This window comes from Oncorhynchus tshawytscha, linkage group LG26 (assembly GCF_018296145.1).
Source record: "Oncorhynchus tshawytscha isolate Ot180627B linkage group LG26, Otsh_v2.0, whole genome shotgun sequence".
NCBI classification, from domain to species: domain Eukaryota; kingdom Metazoa; phylum Chordata; class Actinopteri; order Salmoniformes; family Salmonidae; genus Oncorhynchus; species Oncorhynchus tshawytscha.
Window position 1 is genome coordinate 37,971,342 of NC_056454.1, and position 21,178 is coordinate 37,992,519.

General features: G+C 47.4%; 1 protein-coding gene across 2 annotated transcripts in view; it reads left to right on the forward strand.

The window, feature by feature from the left end:
* pdia5 (protein disulfide isomerase family A, member 5) overlaps positions 1–21,178 on the forward strand; it is a 64,361-nt gene that overhangs the window by 33,069 nt on the left and 10,114 nt on the right. For both annotated transcript variants that reach the window (XM_024389681.2, XM_024389683.2), the window contains exons 10-15: positions 2,283–2,354; positions 5,127–5,263; positions 9,191–9,261; positions 11,152–11,315; positions 11,485–11,615; positions 19,759–19,829. In XM_024389681.2, the coding sequence (XP_024245449.1) occupies positions 2,283–2,354; positions 5,127–5,263; positions 9,191–9,261; positions 11,152–11,315; positions 11,485–11,615; positions 19,759–19,829 (646 nt within the window). The remainder of the gene's footprint in view (positions 1–2,282; positions 2,355–5,126; positions 5,264–9,190; positions 9,262–11,151; positions 11,316–11,484; positions 11,616–19,758; positions 19,830–21,178) is intronic.

Consider the following 21,178-nt stretch of genomic DNA (forward strand, 5'->3'; position numbering starts at 1 on the left):
TGATTAGTCCAAATTTGAGCTTTTTGGTTCCAACCACGTCTTTCTGAGACGCAGAGTAGGTGAAGGATGATCTCTGCATGTGTGGTTCCCACCGTGAAGCATGGAAGCATTGTGATGGTGTGCGGGTGCTTTGCTAGTGACCTTATCAGTGATTTATGTAGAATTCAAGGCACACTTAACCAGCATGGCTACCACAGAATTCTTCAGCGATACGCCATCCCATCTGGTTTGCGCTTAGTGGGACTATCATTTGTTTTTCAACAGGACAATGACCCAACACACATATAGGCTGTGTAATGGCTATTTGACCAAGAAGGAGACTGATGGATTGCTGCATTGAGATGGTTTGGGATGAGTTGGACCGCAGAGTGAAGGAAAAGCAGTCAACAAGTGCTCAGCATATGTGGAAACTCCTTCAAGACTGTTGGAAAAGCATTCCAGGTGAAGCTGGTTGAGAGAATCCCAAGAGTGTGCAAAGCTGTCATCAAGTCAAAGGGTGGCTACTTTGAAGAATCTCAAATATAAAATACATTTGGATTTGTTTCACACTTTTTTGGTTACTACATGGTTCCACATGTTATTTCATCATTTTGTTGTCTTCACTATTATTCTACAATGTAGAAAATAAAGAAAAACACTTGAATGAGTAGGTGTGTCCAAACTTTTGACTGGTACTGTATATAGAAATGACATACCAACAGTTGAAAAGATGAGAATATCTTATTTCTAATGCTGTCAACTTTATTTCTTAACTCCTAATATTGAGCAAATTACACTCATTGGAATATCTGACAACGGCTTTGAAAAAGCATCCGCGAGTGCCAGTCACTCATTCTTTCAACCCAGCCTCTAGAGTGGTGGTGGGGCTGACAACCCTACGGCGTCTACAATGATCTTTCTCTGTCTTGCTGTTCAAGTTCCCTTTCCAATGTCTTTTCTTTCCAGTGAGGAGAGGCCACAAAGTTAAACATTTTGTTGATACTTAACCTGCATGTATAATGCTTTATAACTTGTTATATAACTGCATCATCATGCATTACACCTGCAGGCTTTAGGCCGAAGTGTGTTTAACATTTTTGCGGAACAAAAAAAGAAACGTAGGAACCCCCCAGAAGGTCCTCTCCCTCTGTGCCTATTAAACTACAAGTGATGAGTGGCACTAATACTGTACAACTGGCTGCTGTATTCTATTCCCTGCAGAACAGTGACGGTTACAAATTACCAGGATCTGCAGGCATTAGGTTCAGCGGGAGCAGCTAGGTTCAGCGGGAGCAGCTAGGTTCAGCGGGAGCAGCTAGGTTCAGCGGGAGCAGCTAGGTTCAGCGGGAGCAGCTAGGTTCAGCGGGAGCAGCTAGGTTCAGCGGGAGCAGCTAGTGTCCTACGGCCCACCACCAACTTGTTTCAGTCTCGGGACACATGCAGGAGGTCAGGGAAGATGAAGTTAGTACATGAGTATCTGTTTCCACATAGATAGTGTTCACACAATTGGAATCCCCCCCTCCAGAATGTAGGCGCTAAATGCTGTTTTCTAATGCATAATTCTAATGCATATTGTAATCCATAATAACTATTAGTCCATACAATATATGCTCTTTTACTATTGGTTGGCTACATTTGAGCAAGTTTAAACCTAGTGATGTTAATGTATTGTTTGAGCTTTTTTTCACAAAACATTTCCTTTGTTTCCTTTCCACTTTCCACAACAGTGACTCAGCTCTCTCTGATGTACTGTATTTCTCTCTGAGGAACCTGTATATCCTCTGTGGGTCGGCAGGTAGCCTAGCGGTTAGAGAGGCGAGCCAGCAACCAGAGGGTTGTCAGGTCGAATTCCAGGTCTGACGGGAAGTATCAGGTGGGAAGTGAGCTGGCAATCGAAGGGTTGCTAGTATCAAGTCCTAGATGCCATTACCTACCGTTGTGCCCCTGGACAAGGCACTTAACCCCCACAACAACAGCTCCCGGGTCCTATCCAAAAAATGTATGAATGTATGTGTGTCTTTTAGAGGGTTGGGATGAAGTCAAATTTCGGTTGGACCTTGTGTGCATTGACCAATAAAGTGATGTTAATGAAAAGGCACATTCATCTCTTCCAGTGTAGTCAACAGTAGGTTACAGTAGGTTACAGTAGTGCCGTAGTTCTTAGAATCACAACTCAGAACATTGTGCAACACGCATGACATGGATTAGTGGGTTGTCTAGATGGGGTCATTCTGTACTGTCGCTAGCATATGTTTTATATCTTTTTGTTCTCACTCTTCTCTCTCCCCCCCCCCGGTCTTTAGGAAGGGGAAGTTCCTGCACCACTATGAAAACTACGGAGGTACAGCCAAGGACATCGCTGACTGGATGAAGAAGTGAGCGTGTCCTTCCTGCCTTCCTTTTGCCTCATCACTTTCCCCTCATAAAATAGAGTCCGGAGCGTTTCCTTCCTGCCTTCCTTTTGCCTCATCACTTTCCCCTCATAAAATAGAGTCCGGAGCGTTTCCTTCCTGCCTTCCTTTTGCCTCATCACTTTCCCCTCACAAAATAGAGTCCGGAGCGTTTCTGATCACTGGTTAGGGAACTGATGTGGGAAAAGTTCTGTGGCCTATTCATGTTGCTGTTGGGCTCAGTTGGTAAGTGTGTGGTGTTAGCAAGGCCACATGCATACCGGTACACTTGGTGTACTGTAACCCGCTTTAGATAAACATGGCATTTTACTCCTGCATGAAGAGTGCATCAACACACCCTTTAATGTCCCCATTCACTCTACTCCCCGTTGGCTCTCACACTCATTCGACTGTTTACCATGCTTTAGTCTATTGAAAGGGCACAGAACAGATTTCACAGCTATTTCAGGAAACACAGACCGAGAGGAAACATTGTTATATGGGAACAGGAACAATGCCTCTAAGGTCAGAGAACACAGACAGTTTGAGTCTCGAGTGGCTCTGGCAGATGCTTCAAACCATGACCGCTTTCCTCTCTGTGGAGGGTTCTAACCACTTCAGAGACAGTCCCACGGTGTAGACCCATAACAAGTACACACACTCACACACAACACTCTTTCTCTCTCACTCTCAAACACACACAGACGCCCACACCCACCAAGCATCTGTTCAGTGGTCCTGACTCAGAGGCTTTCTCCAGGGTCCTGTCCAGTCTGACCAGCTAGGAGACCAGCTAGGAGACCTGTAGTACTAATAGTTAATGATTAGGGATGTAACGATTCACCGATATGCATCGGTCCCTATTCAAACGTTGTCAGCATTGGTCCGCGGACCCCAAACCGATCCAAATGTAGCATGCATTGGTCAGAGAATTTATTCAAACTTTATGAATTGCTGATGAACTTTTTTGGTTGAAGCTTTCTTTGCACTTCTCAAAAATACCTCCTTTTTTGTGACAACTGATGCGTCCCCTCATTCGGTGTGGAACTAAGCATGTGTCTGTGTTGACAGTCATTGTGCATGCCAAACAACCCCAGGGAATATCAGTAGCCTAGTCACACTGCGCAGTGTGCCCAGCGTCGCGCGCTGATCTTGCACATCTGTGCGGAACCTTGAGCATTGAAATGCTAAATTGCCTTTCTGGATATTAGGCTTTACTAGTTGAGTGACAACTTTATGTAATTTGCTAGGCTATTGCTATCTACAATATGTGCTGTTGAAAATTGTGTTTTACCAAAATAAAAGTAAGCTACTGGAGACAAGTCATCTTGCTAACAGGCTACCTGCTGAACTTACAATAGATTTTAATTTGATTGTTCCAGTTCACCATCAGCTATAGTTTTGCTTAAAAAAGGTCAAAGCAGGAAGAGAAAAGCTCACTAAAAACGTCAAAACTATCTGATTTTGAGATGGGGTGAAATCCAAAGTTGTGCTGTATATTCATTGGCTATGTCATAGCTTAATATTTATTGTGTACAAATGATCTATGTATACATTGGCTATGTCATAGCTTAATATTTATTGTGTACAAATGATCTATGTATACATTGGCTATGTCATAGCTTAATATTTATTGTGTACAAATGATCTATGTATACATTGGCTATGTCATAGCTAATTTGTACACAATACATATTAATACATTACTAGCTCAAACACTTAATCTTCAAAAATTAGTGACTAGTGGGTGACGGTGATTTCAGTGCCAAGGTGGGGGGGGGCAGAAAACATGGCTAACCAGATAGTGGTAGTGGGGTGGTACTGTAGATGCCTCCCTTATAGCTCAGCTCAGGTGCTTACATAGCACACACACCATAGACATACACTCATTTACACACACGTCAGCTCAGCTCATGAGCTCCATCAGCAGCAGATTTGAATTTAGAATGGAAAATGAATGTGTTTTATGCAACACATGTTAGTGCATTGAACCGAATCGCATCAATTCGTTCTCTAATAGCACTGAATCATTTCAAACCAAAACGTATGGTTCCTGTATCTTATCAAAGCCCATGTATCTAGATACGTATCCATTCGTCTCGAATATCCTTCGTGAATATTATATGCCTCTGTGGACCGCCTCACATAGGGCTCCCCAGTGGTCTAAAGCCCTGCATCTCAGTGCAAGAGGCGTCACTGCAGTCCCTGGATCGAATCCAGGCTGCATCACAACCGGCCGTGATTGGGAGTCCCATAGGGCGGCGCGGCGCACAATTGGCCCAGCATCGTCCGGGTTTGGCCGGGGTAGGCCGTCGTTGTAAATAGGAATTTGTTCTTAACTGACTTGCCTAGTTATAATCAAAAGTACTCCGGAGCACACTGTCTGGAAGCTGTAGATTTATGACCGCGTCCCATTTGCACATAGTGACATTTAAAACAGATACCCATCCCCCTAGACAGTGTGTTATGAACCCTCGTACATTTCTCCTTGACTAGTGGCCAGTATGGATAAAAGACTGGAAGATGTCTGTATTTGGTCTTGGCAGTGGGAGGGAGGGCTCTGTCATATGGGTGTGACCAGTACAGGCCAGATGTAGCTGACGTGAGGTGGAGTATGATCAATAGCTAGGTCTGCCTCATAACAGACCTGCTTTAACTCACTTCTGGGCTTCTTACATCTCTCACCCCTCTTTCCCTTCTGTCTTTCTCCCTCTCATTTTCACTCCCCACCGCCACCACCTCGCTCTCTCCATCCAGTCCCCAGCCCCCCCAGCCGAAGGCCCCAGAGGTCCAATGGTCGGAGACTGACTCCCCTGTCTTCCACCTGACTGACGACTCCTTAGATGGGTTCCTGGAGGAACACCCATCTGCCCTGGTCATGTTTTATGCCCCATGTAAGTAACAAACGCACACAGCGAGTAGCATATCTCTCTCACACACACACACACACACACACAGCGAGTAGCATATCTCTCACACACACACACACACACACACACACAGCGAGTAGCATATCTCTCACACACACACACACACACACACACACACGCACAGCGAGTAGCATATCTCTCACACACACACACACACACAGCGAGTAGCATATCTCTCACACACACACACACGCACAGCGAGTAGCATATCTCTATCTCACACACACACACACACGCACAGCGAGTAGCATATCTCTCACACACACACACACACACACACACAGCGAGTAGCATATCTCTCACACACACACACACACAGCGAGTAGCATATCTCTCACACACACACACACACATATCTCTCACACACACAGTAGTAGCATATCTCTCACACACACAGCGAGTAGCATATCTCTCACACACACAGCAAGTAGCATATCTCTCACACACACAGCGAGTAGCATATCTCTCACACACACACACACAGCGAGTAGCATATCTCTCAGCGAGTAGCACACACACACACACACAGCGAGTAGCATATCTCTCACACACACACACAGCGAGTAGCATATCTCTCACACACACATACACACACACTCAGGGGAACAGGCTATGATGACGCTACATATGTAACAGATTGCTGTTACAAAAAAAAAGTAAAAGTGTCACAGATAACATGTTTATTTGTTTCCATTTGTGATCTCGATCAGGAGAGAAGCAGGGAAATGTCAGGGGGATGTTTTGACAGAGTTGAAAAACGGTGCTGTTGTCAAAACGCACTATTACTTCAAATGCATGTGCATATTGAAACACATTTTGAAATGCAACATTACATGCATTATTACACTCTGAATCTGCATGAAGACACCTCCCTGTGGACCCACCCTGGGACCCATTTGTAGTTAATAACGGGCCCAGGCTCACTGGGGGTAAAAGTCCCATTTTATATGGCTCCTTGTTATAACACAGGAAGGCCACTAGACCGACCCACCCTCGCCCCTTGGTGCCCTGCCTCTCACAATGGGCAGCCTGGCTGTCACTCTTCACGGGGCACTGCTGTGGACACTCACTGAGACGCCCAAGCCAAGAGCAGCCAGCTGATACAAGCATATCAGGCATTTCAGCAGCTTGTGTACACACACACACACACAAACCCTCCCTGGCACTGCCAAGAACACGTGGGGAGACACACACTGCAGTTTCTTAATGGTCCACCTGTCATGGTGAGAGTAATGGTCTCATGGTCAAGAGCATCAACACTGCTGGCTCAGTTGTCTGTGCTGCTCCCTCCACACTGGCTGGTTCAGTTGTCTGTGCTGCTCTCTCCACACTGGCTGGTTCAGTTGTCTGTGCTGCTCTCTCCACACTGGCTGGTTCAGTTGTCTGTGCTGCTCCCTCCCTCCACACTGGCTGGTTCAGTTGTCTGTGCTGCTCTCTCCACACTGGCTGGTTCAGTTGTCTGCTCCCTCCCTCCACACTGGCTGGTTCAGTTGTCCTCCCTCCCTCCACACTGGCTGGTTCAGTTGTCTGTGCTGCTCCCTCCACACTGGCTGGTTCAGTTGTCTGTGCTGCTCCTCCACACTGGCTGGTTCAGTTGTCTGTGCTGCTCTCTCCACACTGGCTGGTTCAGTTGTCTGTGCTGCTCTCTCCACACTGGCTGGTTCAGTTGTCTGTGCTGCTCTCTCCACACTGGCTGGTTCAGTTGTCTGTGCTGCTCTCTCCACACTGGCTGGTTCAGTTGTCTGTGCTGCTCCCTCTCTCCACACTGGCTGGTTCAGTTGTCTGTGCTGCTCCCTCTCTCCACACTGGCTGGTTCAGTTGTCTGTGCTGCTCCCTCTCTCCACACTGGCTGGTTCAGTTGTCTGTGCTGCTCCCTCCACACTGGCTGGTTCAGTTGTCTGTGCTGCTCCCTCCCTCCACACTGGCTGGTTCAGTTGTCTGTGCTGCTCCCTCCTCCACACTGTGGCTGGTTCAGTTGTCTGTGCCTCCCTCCCTCCACACTGGCTGGTTCAGTTGTCTGTGCTGCTCCCTCCCTTCCACACTGGCTGGTTCAGTTGTCTGTGCTGTCTCCACACTGTGGCTGGTTCACTCCCTCCCTCCACACTGGCTGGTTCAGTTGTCTGTGCTGCTCCCTCCTTCCACACTGTGGCTGGTTCAGTTGTCTGTGCTGCTCCCTCCTTCCACACTGTGGCTGGTTCAGTTGTCTGTGCTGCTCCCTCCTTCCACACTGTGGCTGGTTCAGTTGTCTGTGCTGCTCCATCCCCTTCCTCCCTCCACACTGTGGCTGGTTCAGTTGTCTGTGCTGCTCCCTCCTTCCACACTGTGGCTGGTTCAGTTGTCTGTGCTGCTCCCTCCCACACTGTGGCTGGTTCAGTTGTCTGTGCTGCTCCCTCCTTCCACACTGTGGCTGGTTCAGTTGTCTGTGCTGCTCCCTCCCCTTCCTCCCTCCACACTGGCTGGTTCAGTTGTCTGTGCTGCTCCATCCCCTTCCTCCCTCCACACTGTGGCTGGTTCAGTTGTCTGTGCTGCTCCCTCCCCTTCCTCCCTCCACACTGTGGCTGGTTCAGTCGTCTTTGTGCAGCTGTAGATGCAGGATGTATAGAGACCAATTCATGTCTGTGAATGGCTGAGGTAAACAACAGGATCTGGCCTCCCAACAGGCATATTACCCAGCATCCTCTAGTCTATTCAGACTGGTGATGGAGAGGAGATGCGGCCAGCCGCCCATTGAAGCAGCCTTATTTTAATAGCCACGAAGCCCTTGTCTCTCCAACAGAAACACACACACACTCCCCTGCTGTGAATCAGAAACATTACATCTAGCTTAACCCTCCTTCCCCAGACAGTAAATGAAGGTGATGGCACCAGTAGAGAGGAGATGATGCAGAGAATAGACTAATACTCTTTTATTCCTCTGTCTCCTTCTTTTACACTCCTCTTTTTAAGGTCAGACAGAGATGCATCCTGTCTGACAATTCTACAAAAATATTACAATTAAAGATGAATACATATTTTGAATGCAGCAGTGTGTTGTATTGATTTTGTGTATATTACAGCTGTATCTGATTTTAAGGACAGTTCACAGCTGTTTTTGAATATTGAATATTTTTGGATATGTGCCAACTAAAGATCTTGCAGTTCCATCCAACCATGCTGTATAGAAAATATACACACACACTCTGTTCTTCAAACAGCATAGACTACTCTTTACAATATACCAACAACAACACATCTAGTGGGATGCTTGGTAATAATATTGAGTTCAGAGTCTGAAAGTTGTTTAGAAATAAGTTGCATTGCTGCAGAGCTCATACATTTTTTATTGAACACAGCATTTATTCATGACGCAGGAATTTGTTGTCACAGCCCTGTTGGCAAGCAAGTCAAGCTTACACACACACACACACACACACACACACACACTCTGTCCACCCAGCTAGTTCTCACACTGAGTGGTAACACTAGACCTATCGCATCCCCAACCCTGCTATGTCACTGTGGTCTCGCTTAAACTGTCTTCTCCCCTATCACTCTGGCAACAGGGTGTGCAATGCAATACTAGGACGGTGTTCTTCATTTCTTGTACACTCAGTGTACATTTCTATATTGTAGAACTGCCCGTGTTGAGTTGAAAACCGTTGGCGGGAACCGATTCCCTGCAGTTTATTTTAATGTTACTTGGATGAGGCCCTACTGATAATGTAATGTTGTGAATGATTCATTAAATTAACGCACTTGGTTGGTTCTATTTAGGCCATTTACTTATGTGATTATGGGTGAGAATCCCTAACACTACCGTTAGCACATCTTAACTCGGCTTGTCATTTCTGTTTCTGTTCGTTAAGTCATCGTCGCTCAGCTAGTCAGGTCTGTTTGTGTTTTCACCTGCAGGGTGTGGCCATTGTAAGAAGATGAAGCCAGAGTATGATGAAGCTGCTGAATACCTCAACAAAGACAAAAATGTAAGTACAATGATGGTGTATATACAGGGTGCTTTTGATGTGTGTTTGCATGCATCAGAGAGCTCGTGTTGTTTCTGTGTGATTAAATGTATGTCCATGCTTATGTTGAAGCCTTGCAACTCCACTCTGTAAAAAGAACTTCTTCCAAACCCCAGCTGTGAGCGAGTACATATCTGAACATCAGAACAGAACTTTAACCCCACTTGGCCGGTGCTGTCAGTCTGACAAGCTGGACTCACTGGTTGCCAGAGCTCCTTATGTGTTTCTGATTAGCAGGGTGTGTCTGTCCTCTCCACTATGGTAATGCTGCACTCCTTCAGCCCTGAGCCAGAGCCAGGGGCAGGCCAATAAATATCACCAGAGATCGCCTCATGATTGGAGCAATTATCTCATCCTTCCCTGTGCTGTCCCCGTGCACCAGCCTGCCTGGAGATCTGCAGCTTGGACCCACTCTGTCCTCCCTTCCTCCTCTTCTCCTCGGCTCCCTGCCCAGACCCAGTGCTTGGAGGTCAATGGGAAGAGCTCCCACATTACCTAATGCGGATGTGCTGCCTGGAGGCTGTACTACTTACACCCTGAGCACAGGAGACCGCTGAAGTCATCTATTTTTCTCCTTCTACTTTATATAGAAGTACATAGAGTGAAAATGTGTATTGTTCAGTATTTTTATTCAGCCTGTATTGAAATACCTCGTTATAGAGGGGTCAACTGTTTTTTTTATTTACCTCTATTGTGGAGGCTAATCTTACAAATAATCTTGTTATTTTATTCTCTCCCGACAGTTATTTAGGAGCTGCTGTTTTGTTTGGTGCACTGTGAACTTTGGGAACACAAATGGGAACATGCCATTCCTCCCAGTGGGCGGTGCTATACGTCAGGGTTTCAAAGTGCAAGGACTAACAGATGCACGTCCTCGTTCAACTGAAAACCCTCCTCCTGGGACCTAATTCATAAATTAAGCTGTGGTGGATTTATACTTTCTAGTTTATAGCTGCACTTTTATATTAGTAGATCATTTAGCTTTATTTGAACTAACGGTAGCTACTGTAGCTACCAATTGGCTGGAACAGTTTTCCCAAACGTGAACGATGTGTAACGTCAAGTTTTGCTTGCTAGCAAACCAACAACGTCCATGCCGTTATCAAGCCACTCTACTAAACTCATCTCAGTGAAATGTATGAAGCTGATTTGAATCTCATTGTACTGTGATTGGTTAGTCAACATGCACTAACACCTGTCTACTGTCAGTCACTGAGATGAATCATTTACATTGCTGGCTTCATTAAAAACTGTTCATCTGATGGGTTTTGGATGTTGGGCTTATTTATTTGTTGGAGGGTCTATACATGAGGCTGACTTTACCATACTATCCTGGAGGTATACTTACACACCCAGCATTACTTTTCGAATGTTAATATCTCTCAACATTACACCATGTGAAATTCGAATATAATATATTTTCATTAGCTTCTTTCTGTTCTGCGGCTGCATGAAATGGCAAACATAACGTGGATTCAGAGGTTTACTTCATGTTTTTGTCTGCCTGATGAAATGGTATCATCTGTTACTTACTGTGGTTTAGCCAACCGGTAGTCTACAGCTTAGCGGTGTGTTCCACGATCCAGACAGGAGCGAGTGCTCAGCTCGTTCTCGACACTGAACCCGTGTGCTCAATGAAATGTACTCCCACTGTGACATCAGTACCACCCACCGGGCGTAATTACGTGAAAAGCTTCCCCTAAACTCTGTGTACGTGCTTACGTTTTTATAGTGGTTTTGCTTTATTCTCACTGGGCTGAGTTGAGCCGTAAGGGCGGTGATCCAGTCAGAACTAGCTCATCTATGATGTGATGACGGTATTGTATCCTGACCTGCCTCTTGTTGCTCCAGAGCCCTGGTGTTCTGGCGGCTGTGGATACCACCATCCACAAGGCAGTGGGAGAGCGCTTCAAGATCTCCGGCTTCCCCACCGTCAAGTACTTTGAGAAGGGAGAGGAGAAGTTTACGCTACCCCACCTCAGGAGCAAGGACAAGATCATAGAGTTTCTACAGAAGTGAGTCATGATCTTTAACTTTGTTCTGCTTTTCTATAATTCAGGGTCTACCTGCCAGCACAGGATTAGGGTCATATGCTGATCAATGGGCTTCAACTCAGGCAGTTATCAACATTTCTAGTCACAAGTGTATCATACCTTATTGTCATGTCTGGTTTTGTTATACCAGCCCCCAGGCACCCCCTCCCCCAGAGCAGTCCTGGGAAGACAAGCCATCCAGCGTCAGCCATCTAGGAATGGAGGACTTCAGGGAAGCGCTGAAGAAGAAGAAGCACGCCCTCGTCATGTTTTACGCTCCATGTAAGTGTAACCAGTGGGAATTGACCTTGGGTCTCCCGTTTGCCAACCCAATGTCTCAACCATTAGACCAAAAGGACATCCTAAAGGTCCAAGGTTGATATTTGGGCTGTTAAGTCTCAGGCTGGGCTACCTCATGAGTTCACTTCCAAATAAACTCCCGTCACATCACCATGTAAGCACCCTGCCTGCCAGACGACAACAACACAACAACTTGTTGATGTCCAATATAACTACATTTTGATTTATGATTGATTGGATTTTTACACCACCAATTTTTGATGACCTATTTTCCCCAGGGAACTAAAGGATTTAAGTCAAGTTTTACACCACCAGTACATAAATCTTGCCTTTTTCTCTGCCAACATCTGCCATCATCTGATGAAGCCACACCTAAGCTGTGAAGGGACCAGAAAATGACAGAATGCCCAAAATAGACTTGTAGTGCTAGAGGGGTAAACATTGTAGATGACATTGACAGGTACAGCATCTCAATATCCTTTCATTGGACACTCACTCACTCACTTTCCAGTTGATGCAGGACATGTTCATGTGATGAACCGACTCGCAAGCAGCCCTGAAGTCACTGTCTGATAAGAGCCTTCAAACACTGCGCTCATCACCACTGCACCTTCCGTCTTCCTATTAGTGAACATGAAGCAAAACAACTCCTAAATGCCTCTTGGCTTTTCCTCTACGAGGCAATAACAACCTTCTCTTTTTCTTTCTCTACTCCAAGGCTGAGTCCCATATGGCACCCAACCGGGAGACAGGGAGTGGAGTTTCATTTGGGAGGCAGGCAACGTTGTCTAATCCTCTGTGGAACATCCTCCTGTCAGTGGCTTTGAGAGATCGAACTAGTCACTAACACATGAAGACTCTCTAATCAAATGCCTTCAGTTATGTTCATTGTTATCTAAAGGATGTCTTCCGTCTCTTCTAATTTCCAGCCTCCTCTTCGTCAGATTTTCTTCTGAACTAAACTGCTGCCTATACACATATGCCAGGGAGGGTAATGTTACCTCCACCTATCCCGGGAAATTCCTGCTAATTAACTTTTATGTTGCCCTTCATGAAATGCTTGTTTGTGTCGTACCTTTTTAAGCTAATTAGTGGGGAAAGATTCTAATTTACAACACAAATGCTTAAGGGTGATTTAATTGAGGACTGAAAGCTATATTTGAATTGTCACTTTCATGTGTGAAGTGTAGACACAAGAGTTTGTATATTATAACCTACACATATTGGAGAGAAAAAGCACATACAGGATATAAACTCAGCAAAAAAATAAACGTCCCTTTTTCAGGACCCTGTCTTTCAAAGATAATTTGTAAAAATCCAAAACTTCACAGATCTTCATTGTAAACGGTTTAAACACTGTGTCCCATGCTTGTTCAATGAACCATAAACATGCACCTGTGGAACGTTCGCTAAGACACTAACAGCTTACAGACAGACGGTAGGCAATTAAGGTCACAGTTATGAAAACTTAGGACACTAAAGAGGCCTTTCTACTGACTGAAAAACACCAAAAGAAAGATGCCCGGGGTCCTTGCTCATCTGCGTGAACGTGTCTTAGGCATGCTGCAAGGAGGCATGCAGATGTGGCCAGGGCAATAAATTGCAATGTCCGTACTGTGAGACGCCTAAGACAGCACTACAGGGAGACAGGACGGACAGGTTATCATCCTCGCAGTGGCAGACCACATGTAACAACACCTGCACAGGATCGGTACAACCCAAACATCACACCTGCGGGACAGGTACATGATGGCAACAGCAACTGCCCGAGTTACACCAGGAATCAAATCAAATTTTACTTGTCACATACACATGGTTAGCAGATGTTAATGCAAGTGTAGTGAAATGCTTGTGTTTCTAGTTCCGACAGTGCAGTAATATCCAACGAGTAATCGAACCTAACAATTTCACAACAATCACCTTATACACACAAGTGTAGAGGAATGAATAAGAATATGTACATAAAAATATATGAATGAGTGATGGTATAGAACGGCATAGACAAGATGCAGTAGATGGTATAGAGTGCAGTATATACATATGAGATGAGTAATGTAGGGTATGTAAATATTATATGAAGTGGCATGGTTTAAAGTGGCTAGTGATACATTTATTACATCAATTTTTCCAGTGGCTGGAGTTGAGTCAGTATGTTGGTAGCAGCCACTCAATGTTAGTGGTGGCTGTTTAACAGTCTGATGGCCTTGAGATAGAAGCTGTTTTTCAGTCTCTCGGTCCCAGCTTTGATGCACCTGTACTGACCTCGCCTTCTGGATGATAGCAGGGTGAACAGGCAGTGGCTCGGGTGGTTGTTGTCCTTGTTGATATTTTTCTTGTGACATCGGGTGGTGTAGGTGTCCTGGAGGGAAGGTAGTTTGCCCCCGGTGATGCGTTGTGCAGACCTCACTACCCTCTGGAGAGCCTTACGGTTTTGGGTGGAGCAGTTGCCGTACCAGGCGGTGATACAGCCCGACAGGATGCTCTCGATTGTGCATCTGTAAAAGTTTGAGTGCTTTTGGTGACAAGCCGAATTTCTTCAGCCTCCTAAGGTTGAAGGGGTGCTGCTGTGCCTTCTTAACCACACTGTCTGTGTGGGTGGACCAATTCAGTTTGTCCATGATGTGTACGCTGAGGAACTTAACTTTCTACCCTCTCCGCTACTACCCCGGCGATGTGGATAGGGAACTCCCAATCCCTCCATCAATGCTCAGACTGTCTGCAATAGGCTGAGAGAGGCTGAACTGAGGGATTGTAGACCTGTTGTAAGGCAGGTCCTCACCAGACATCAAATCAAATCAAATTTATTTATATAGCCCTTCGTACATCAGCTGATATCTCAAAGTGCTGTACAGAAACCCAGCCTAAAACCCCAAACAGCAAGCAATGCAGGTGTAGAAGCACGGTGGCTAGGAAAAACTCCCTAGAAAGGCCAAAACCTAGGAAGAAACCTAGAGAGGAACCAGGCTATGTGGGGTGGCCAGTCCTCTTCTGGCTGTGCCGGGTGGAGATTATAACAGAACATGGCCAAGATGTTCAAATGTTCATAAATGACCAGCATGGTCGAATAATAATAAGGCAGAACAGTTGAAACTGGAGCAGCAGCACAGTCAGGTGGAAGTTGAAACTGGAGCAGCAGCATGGCCAGGTGGACTGGGGACAGCAAGGAGTCATCATGTCAGGTAGTCCTGGGGCATGGTCCTAGGGCTCAGGTCAGTTGAAACTGGAACAGCAGCATGGCCAGGTGGACTGGGGACAGCAAGGAGTCATCATGTCAGGTAGTCCTGGAGCTCAGGTCCTAGGGCTCGGGTCCTCCGAGAGAGAGAAAGAAAGAGAGAAGGAGAGAATTAGAGAACGCACACTTAGATTCACACAGGACACCGAATAGGACAGGAGAAGTACTCCAGATATAACAAACTGACCCCAGCCCCCGACACACAAACTACTGCAGCATAAATACTGGAGGCTGAGACAGGAGGGGTCAGGAGACACTGTGGCCCCATCCGAGGTCACCCCGGACAGGGCCAAACAGGAAGGATATAACCCCACCCACTTTGCCAAAGCACAGCCCCCACACCACTAGAGGGATATCTTCAACCACCAACTTACCATCCTGAGACAAGGCTGAGTATAGCCCACAAAGATCTCCGCCACGGCACAACCCAAGGGGGGCGCCAACCCAGACAGGATGACCACAACAGTGAATCAACCCACTCAGGTGACGCACCCCCTCCAGGGACGGCATGAGAGAGCCCCAGTAAGCCAGTGACCCAGCCCCTGTAATAGGGTTAGAGGCAGAGAATCCCAGTGGAAAGAGGGGAACCGGCCAGGCAGAGACCGCAAGGGCGGTTCGTTGCTCCAGAGCCTTTCCGTTCACCTTCCCACTCCTGGGCCAGACTACACTCAATCATATGACCCACTGAAGAGATGAGTCTTCAGTAAAGACTTAAAGGTTGAGACCGAGTTTGCGTCTCTGACATGGGTAGGCAGACCGTTCCATAAAAATGGAGCTCTATAGGAGAAAGCCCTGCCAACAACGTTGCCTATGGGCTCAAACCCACCTTCGCTGGACCAGACAGGACTGGCAAAGTACTCTTCACTGACGAGTCTCGGTTTTGTCTCACCAGGGGTGATGATCGTATCCGCGTTTATCATCGAAGGAATGAGCATTACACCGAGGCCTGCTCTCTGGAGCGGGATCGATGTGGAGGGTCCGTCATGGTCTGGGGCGGTGTGTCACAGCATCATCGGACTGAGCTTGTCATTGCAGGCAATCTCAGCACTGTGCGTTACAGGGAAGACATCCTCCTACCTCATGTGGTATCCTTCCTGTAGGCTCATCCTGACATGACCCTCCAGCATGACAATGCCACCAGCCATACTGCTCGTTCTATGCGTGGTTTCCTGCTAGACAGGAATGTCAGTGTTCTGCCATGGCCAGCGAAGAGCCCGGATCTCTATCCCATTAAGCACGTCTGGGACCTGTTGGATCGGAGGGTGAGGGCAAGGGCCATTCCCCCCAGAAATGTCTGGGACCTGTTGGATCGGAGGGTGAGGGCAAGGGCCATTCCCCCAGAAATGTCTGGGACCTGTTGGATCGGAGGGTGAGGGATAGGGCCATTCCCCCAGAAATGTCTGGGACCTGTTGGATCGGAGGGTGAGGGCTAGGGCCATTCCCCCAGAAATGTCCGGGACCTGTTGGATCGGAGGGTGAGGGATAGGGCCATTCCCCCAGAAATGTCTGGGACCTGTTGGATCGGAGGGTGAGGGATAGGGCCATTCCCCCAGAAATGTCTGGGACCTGTTGGATCGGAGGGTGAGGGCTAGGGCCATTCCCCCAGAAATGTCTGGGACCTGTTGGATCGGAGGGTGAGGGCTAGGGCCATTCCCCCAGAAATGTCTGGGACCTGTTGGATCGGAGGGTGAGGGCTAGGGCCAATCCCCCAGAGATGTCTGGGACCTGTTGGATCGGAGGGTGAGGGCTAGGGCCATTCCCCAGAAATGTCCGGGACCTGTTGGATCGGAGGGTGAGGGATAGGGCCATTCCCCCAGAAATGTCTGGGACCTGTTGGATCGGAGGGTGAGGGATAGGGCCATTCCCCCAGAAATGTCTGGGACCTGTTGGATCGGAGGGTGAGGGCTAGGGCCATTCCCCCAGAGATGTCTGGGACCTGTTGGATCGGAGGGTGAGGGCTAGGGCCATTCCCCCAGAAATGTCCGGGACCTGTTGGATCGGAGGGTGAGGGATAGGGCCATTCCCCCAGAAATGTCTGGGACCTGTTGGATCGGAGGGTGAGGGATAGGGCCATTCCCCCAGAAATGTCTGGGACCTGTTGGATCGGAGGGTGAGGGCTAGGGCCATTCCCCCAGAAATGTCTGGGACCTGTTGGATCGGAGGGTGAGGGCTAGGGCCAATCCCCCAGAGATGTCTGGGACCTGTTGGATCGGAGGGTGAGGGCTAGGGCCATTCCCCCAGAGATGTCTGGGACCTGTTGGATCAGAGGGTGAGGGCTAGGGCCATTCCCCCCAGAGATGTCTGGGACCTGTTGGATCGGAGGGTGAGGGCTAGGGCCATTCCCCCAGAGATGTCTGGGACCTGTTGGATCGGAGGGTGAGGGCTAGGGCCAATCCCCCAGAGATGTCTGGGACCTGTTGGATCGGAGGGTGAGGGCTAGGGCCATTCCCCCAGAGATGTCTGGGACCTGTTGGATCAGAGGGTGAGGGCTAGGGCCATTCCCCCAGAGATGTCTGGGACCTGTTGGATCGGAGGGTGAGGGCTAGGGCCATTCCCCCAGAGATGTCTGGGACCTGTTGGATCGGAGGGTGAGGGCTAGGGCCATTCCCCCAGAGACGTCTGGGACCTGTTGGATCGGAGGGCTAGGGCCATTCCCCCAGAGATGTCTGGGACCTGTTGGATCGGAGGGCTAGGGCCATTCCCCCAGAGATGTCTGGGACCTGTTGGATCGGAGGGTGAGGGCTAGGGCCATTCCCCCAGAGATGTCTGGGACCTGTTGGATCGGAGGGTGAGGGCTAGGGCCATTCCCCCAGAGACGTCTGGGACCTGTTGGATCGGAGGGTGAGGGCTAGGGCCATTCCCCCAGAGACGTCTGGGACCTGTTGGATCGGAGGGCTAGGGCCATTCCCCCAGAGATGTCTGGGACCTGTTGGATCGGAGGGTGAGGGCTAGGGCCATTCCCCCAGAGATGTCTGGGACCTGTTGGATCGGAGGGTGAGGGCTAGGGCCATTCCCCCCAGAGATGTCTGGGACCTGTTGGATCGGAGGGTGAGGGCTAGGGCCATTCCCCCCAGAGACGTCTGGGACCTGTTGGATCGGAGGGCTAGGGCCATTCCCCCCAGAGATGTCCGGGAACTTGCAGGTACCTTGGTGGAAGACTGGTAAATCCATGAGGAGGAGATGCACTGCAGATACTGACTGTTACTTTTGATTTTGTTCAGTGACACATTATCCCATTTCTGTTCGTCACATGTCTGTTGAACTTGGTCAGTTTGTCTGTTGTTGAATCTTGTGTAAATATTTGTATGAACATATGTTACGTTTGCTGAAAATTAACACCTTTTACAGTGAGAGGACGTTTCCTTTTTTGTTGAGTTCACTATAGCTCTGCCACCAATTACAGAAGGAGATTCAACAGATTTTACATTCTTCTACTATGAAATGAAAACGGGAAAATCAAAGTAGAAGGCTTGCTGCGGCACCCTGTAGTTCTGTTCTTGAATGTCAATGATTACTGTACCTGAAAGGGACTGAGAATGACTAAGGAGGCTTTCACAAGAAAAGGACAATAATGATTTCTAGTCACTTCAGCAGAAAACGATCCAGAAGTGTTCACTTAAGTTCAGACCCGTTCTTGGACATGTTCTTACCAACAAAAATGGCACCAGTAAGCACTTGTAACAAGTGAGTATGTACAGTAGTTGTCTCCAAGCAGGTGTGGCGTCTCTCTGGCCGCTGTGTATCCCTGCTGAGAAACACTTGTAAAAGACTTGAAGAAAAGGTTGCCATTAGATATCCAGCATTTTAGGGGTTGTTATCCCCTCTTCTGAAACGGCAGAGTAGCCTAGTGGTTAGAGCGTTGGACTAGTAACCGGAAGGTTGCAAGTTCAAACCCCCAAGCTGACAAGGTACAAATCTGTCGTTCTGCTCCTGAACAGGCAGTTAACCCACTGTTCCTAGGCTGTCATTGAAAATAAGAATTTGTTCTTAACTGACTTGCCTAGTTAAATAAAGGTAAAATAAACACTTTAGGTCTTCAAGAGAGGAGCCATTAGCTGTTCACTGTGGTCAATGAGGCAGGTCCACATTAACCAACCCCCACAGGCCTGGAGCCAAGCCCATCCTCTCAGCTCTGATAATTATCGGTGGGGTGTGTATGTATAATCACTCTCATCATGGTCCATAAATGAGGTGGTGCAGAGCGTGTCACAATCCAGGCTTTGTTTCGCAGAGGCAGAAATCTGAATACATTTTTATCTTTTGGAAAATGTGCCATTCAACAAAACTTTTAGTGAGGAGTTGAGATGCTTGATTCACCTTTTTGCTAACCTTCGTATCACTGTGGTGAACTATGGCTGTGACGTCAGTCAGTTAGCAAAGTGGACAGCTTGTCAAACTGACTGTGTGACACACAGGAGGGCTGTAAATGTGCCTGTCCCTGTATGTAAAGGGCTGGGTGCGTGCACACACACACACACCAATCCTCTCACCTGGTGTGTGTGTGGCGTTCAGGGGGCCGGTGACGGATATGAAAGCGCCAGGGAGGTTTCATTTATGACTCCAGTAAAGGGATTTATACCTCCCTATAAAATACAAGTGCACCATTACTAATGTGGGGTAATTGTGTAAGTGACATGCAGGGACAGAGAGTGTGTGTGTTGCGTGCATTCTTGCCTGTGTGTTTGTGTGAGAGAGAAGGAGAGCATATGACCATAGATTAGACATTTTGTGTGCTTGAATTACAATTTCTCCTGTTATAATGTCGTTGTGTAGTATTCATGTCAGTTGGGGTGAGCCAAATGTCACATTCTAGTTGGGGTGAAAGGCAGTTCACAACATGAAATGTCAACGGTCATGCTGTGATAATGACCATAATTCTATGCTCCCTAACAGGGTGTCCCCACTGCAAGAACGCTGTCCCTCATTTCACCACTGCAGCAGATCTCTTTAAAGAGGACCGCAAGGTGAGCCTTCCTCCAGCCCTCTCCTGAATCTCACATCTCTTTTCTCTTTCTTAATGTACTGATGACACTACTACTCATTTAGATGGCCCTCTGACACTACTACTCATTTAGATGGCCCTCTCTGACACTACTGCTCATTTAAATGGCCCTCTCTGACACTACTACTCGTTTAGATGGCCCTCTCTGACACTGCTACTCGTTTAGATGGCCCTCTCTGACACTGCTACTCGTTTAGATGGCCCTCTCTGACACTGCTACTCGTTTAGATGGCCCTCTCTGACACTACTGCTCATTTAGATGGCCCTCTGACACTACTGCTCATTTAGATGGCCCTCTCTGACACTGCTGCTCGTTTAGATGGCCCTCTCTGACACTGCTGCTCGTTTAGATGGCCCTCTCTGACACTGCTACTCGTTTAGATGGCCCTCTGACACTACTACTCGTTTAGATGGCCCTCTCTGACACTACTACTCGTTTAGATGGCCCTCTGACACTACTACTCGTTTAGATGGCCCTCTCTGACATTACTACTCGTTTAGATGGCCCTCTGACACTACAGTACTACTCGTTTAGATGGCCCTCTCTGACACTACAGTACTACTCATTTAAATGGCCCTCTCTGACACTACTACTCATTTAGATGGCTCCTTCTCCCTCTTAACTCTAATACCCGCTGACTCAGTCACGCTTTCCAGTTGTTAACAAGATCCTCCCTAGCTGTCTGACTCATACATACACACACACACACTCTAATGCAAACTCCTTGAACAACAGTGGAACGTGCATCGCTGCACTCTCAGCTTAGCATTGTTAATCATTATAACACTCTAAATGACCACAAACACAAAGAAGGTGAAGTGTTGTTGGAATAAATGACTTGAATACATCACACGTAATGTTTGACACTCTTTCTTAATCCAGCAAAGCTCTTTGGTATTTGGCATGCATATCTTTCATTATTCATATTGTTGGAATGTGGATATCAATCTCTGATGCTAACATTACAAACATTTACTAAATCACTGAATGTGTGAGGTAACTCTTCATTCTGGTCTTAATGCTGTAAGTATTGATATGTCAAGGGAATAGTTATTGTTGTTCAGAATCAGATCTGCAATGTTCATTGTCAGCCCAGAATGTGTCTGATTTGTGAATCGCTCTGCTGTGGATCAGCACAGCCACCCAGCCTAGGTCCAAGAATTAGTGTCTTTATTCCAGACGCACGCAAAGCACCATCACCATCTACTGGCTCTCTGATTATAGGCCAGATCCCATTCACGGGGTGGGGTTGAAACAAGTCACTCTCTAATGTGTCCATTCCGTCACTGAGAGACTCAATGGTCCAGAGG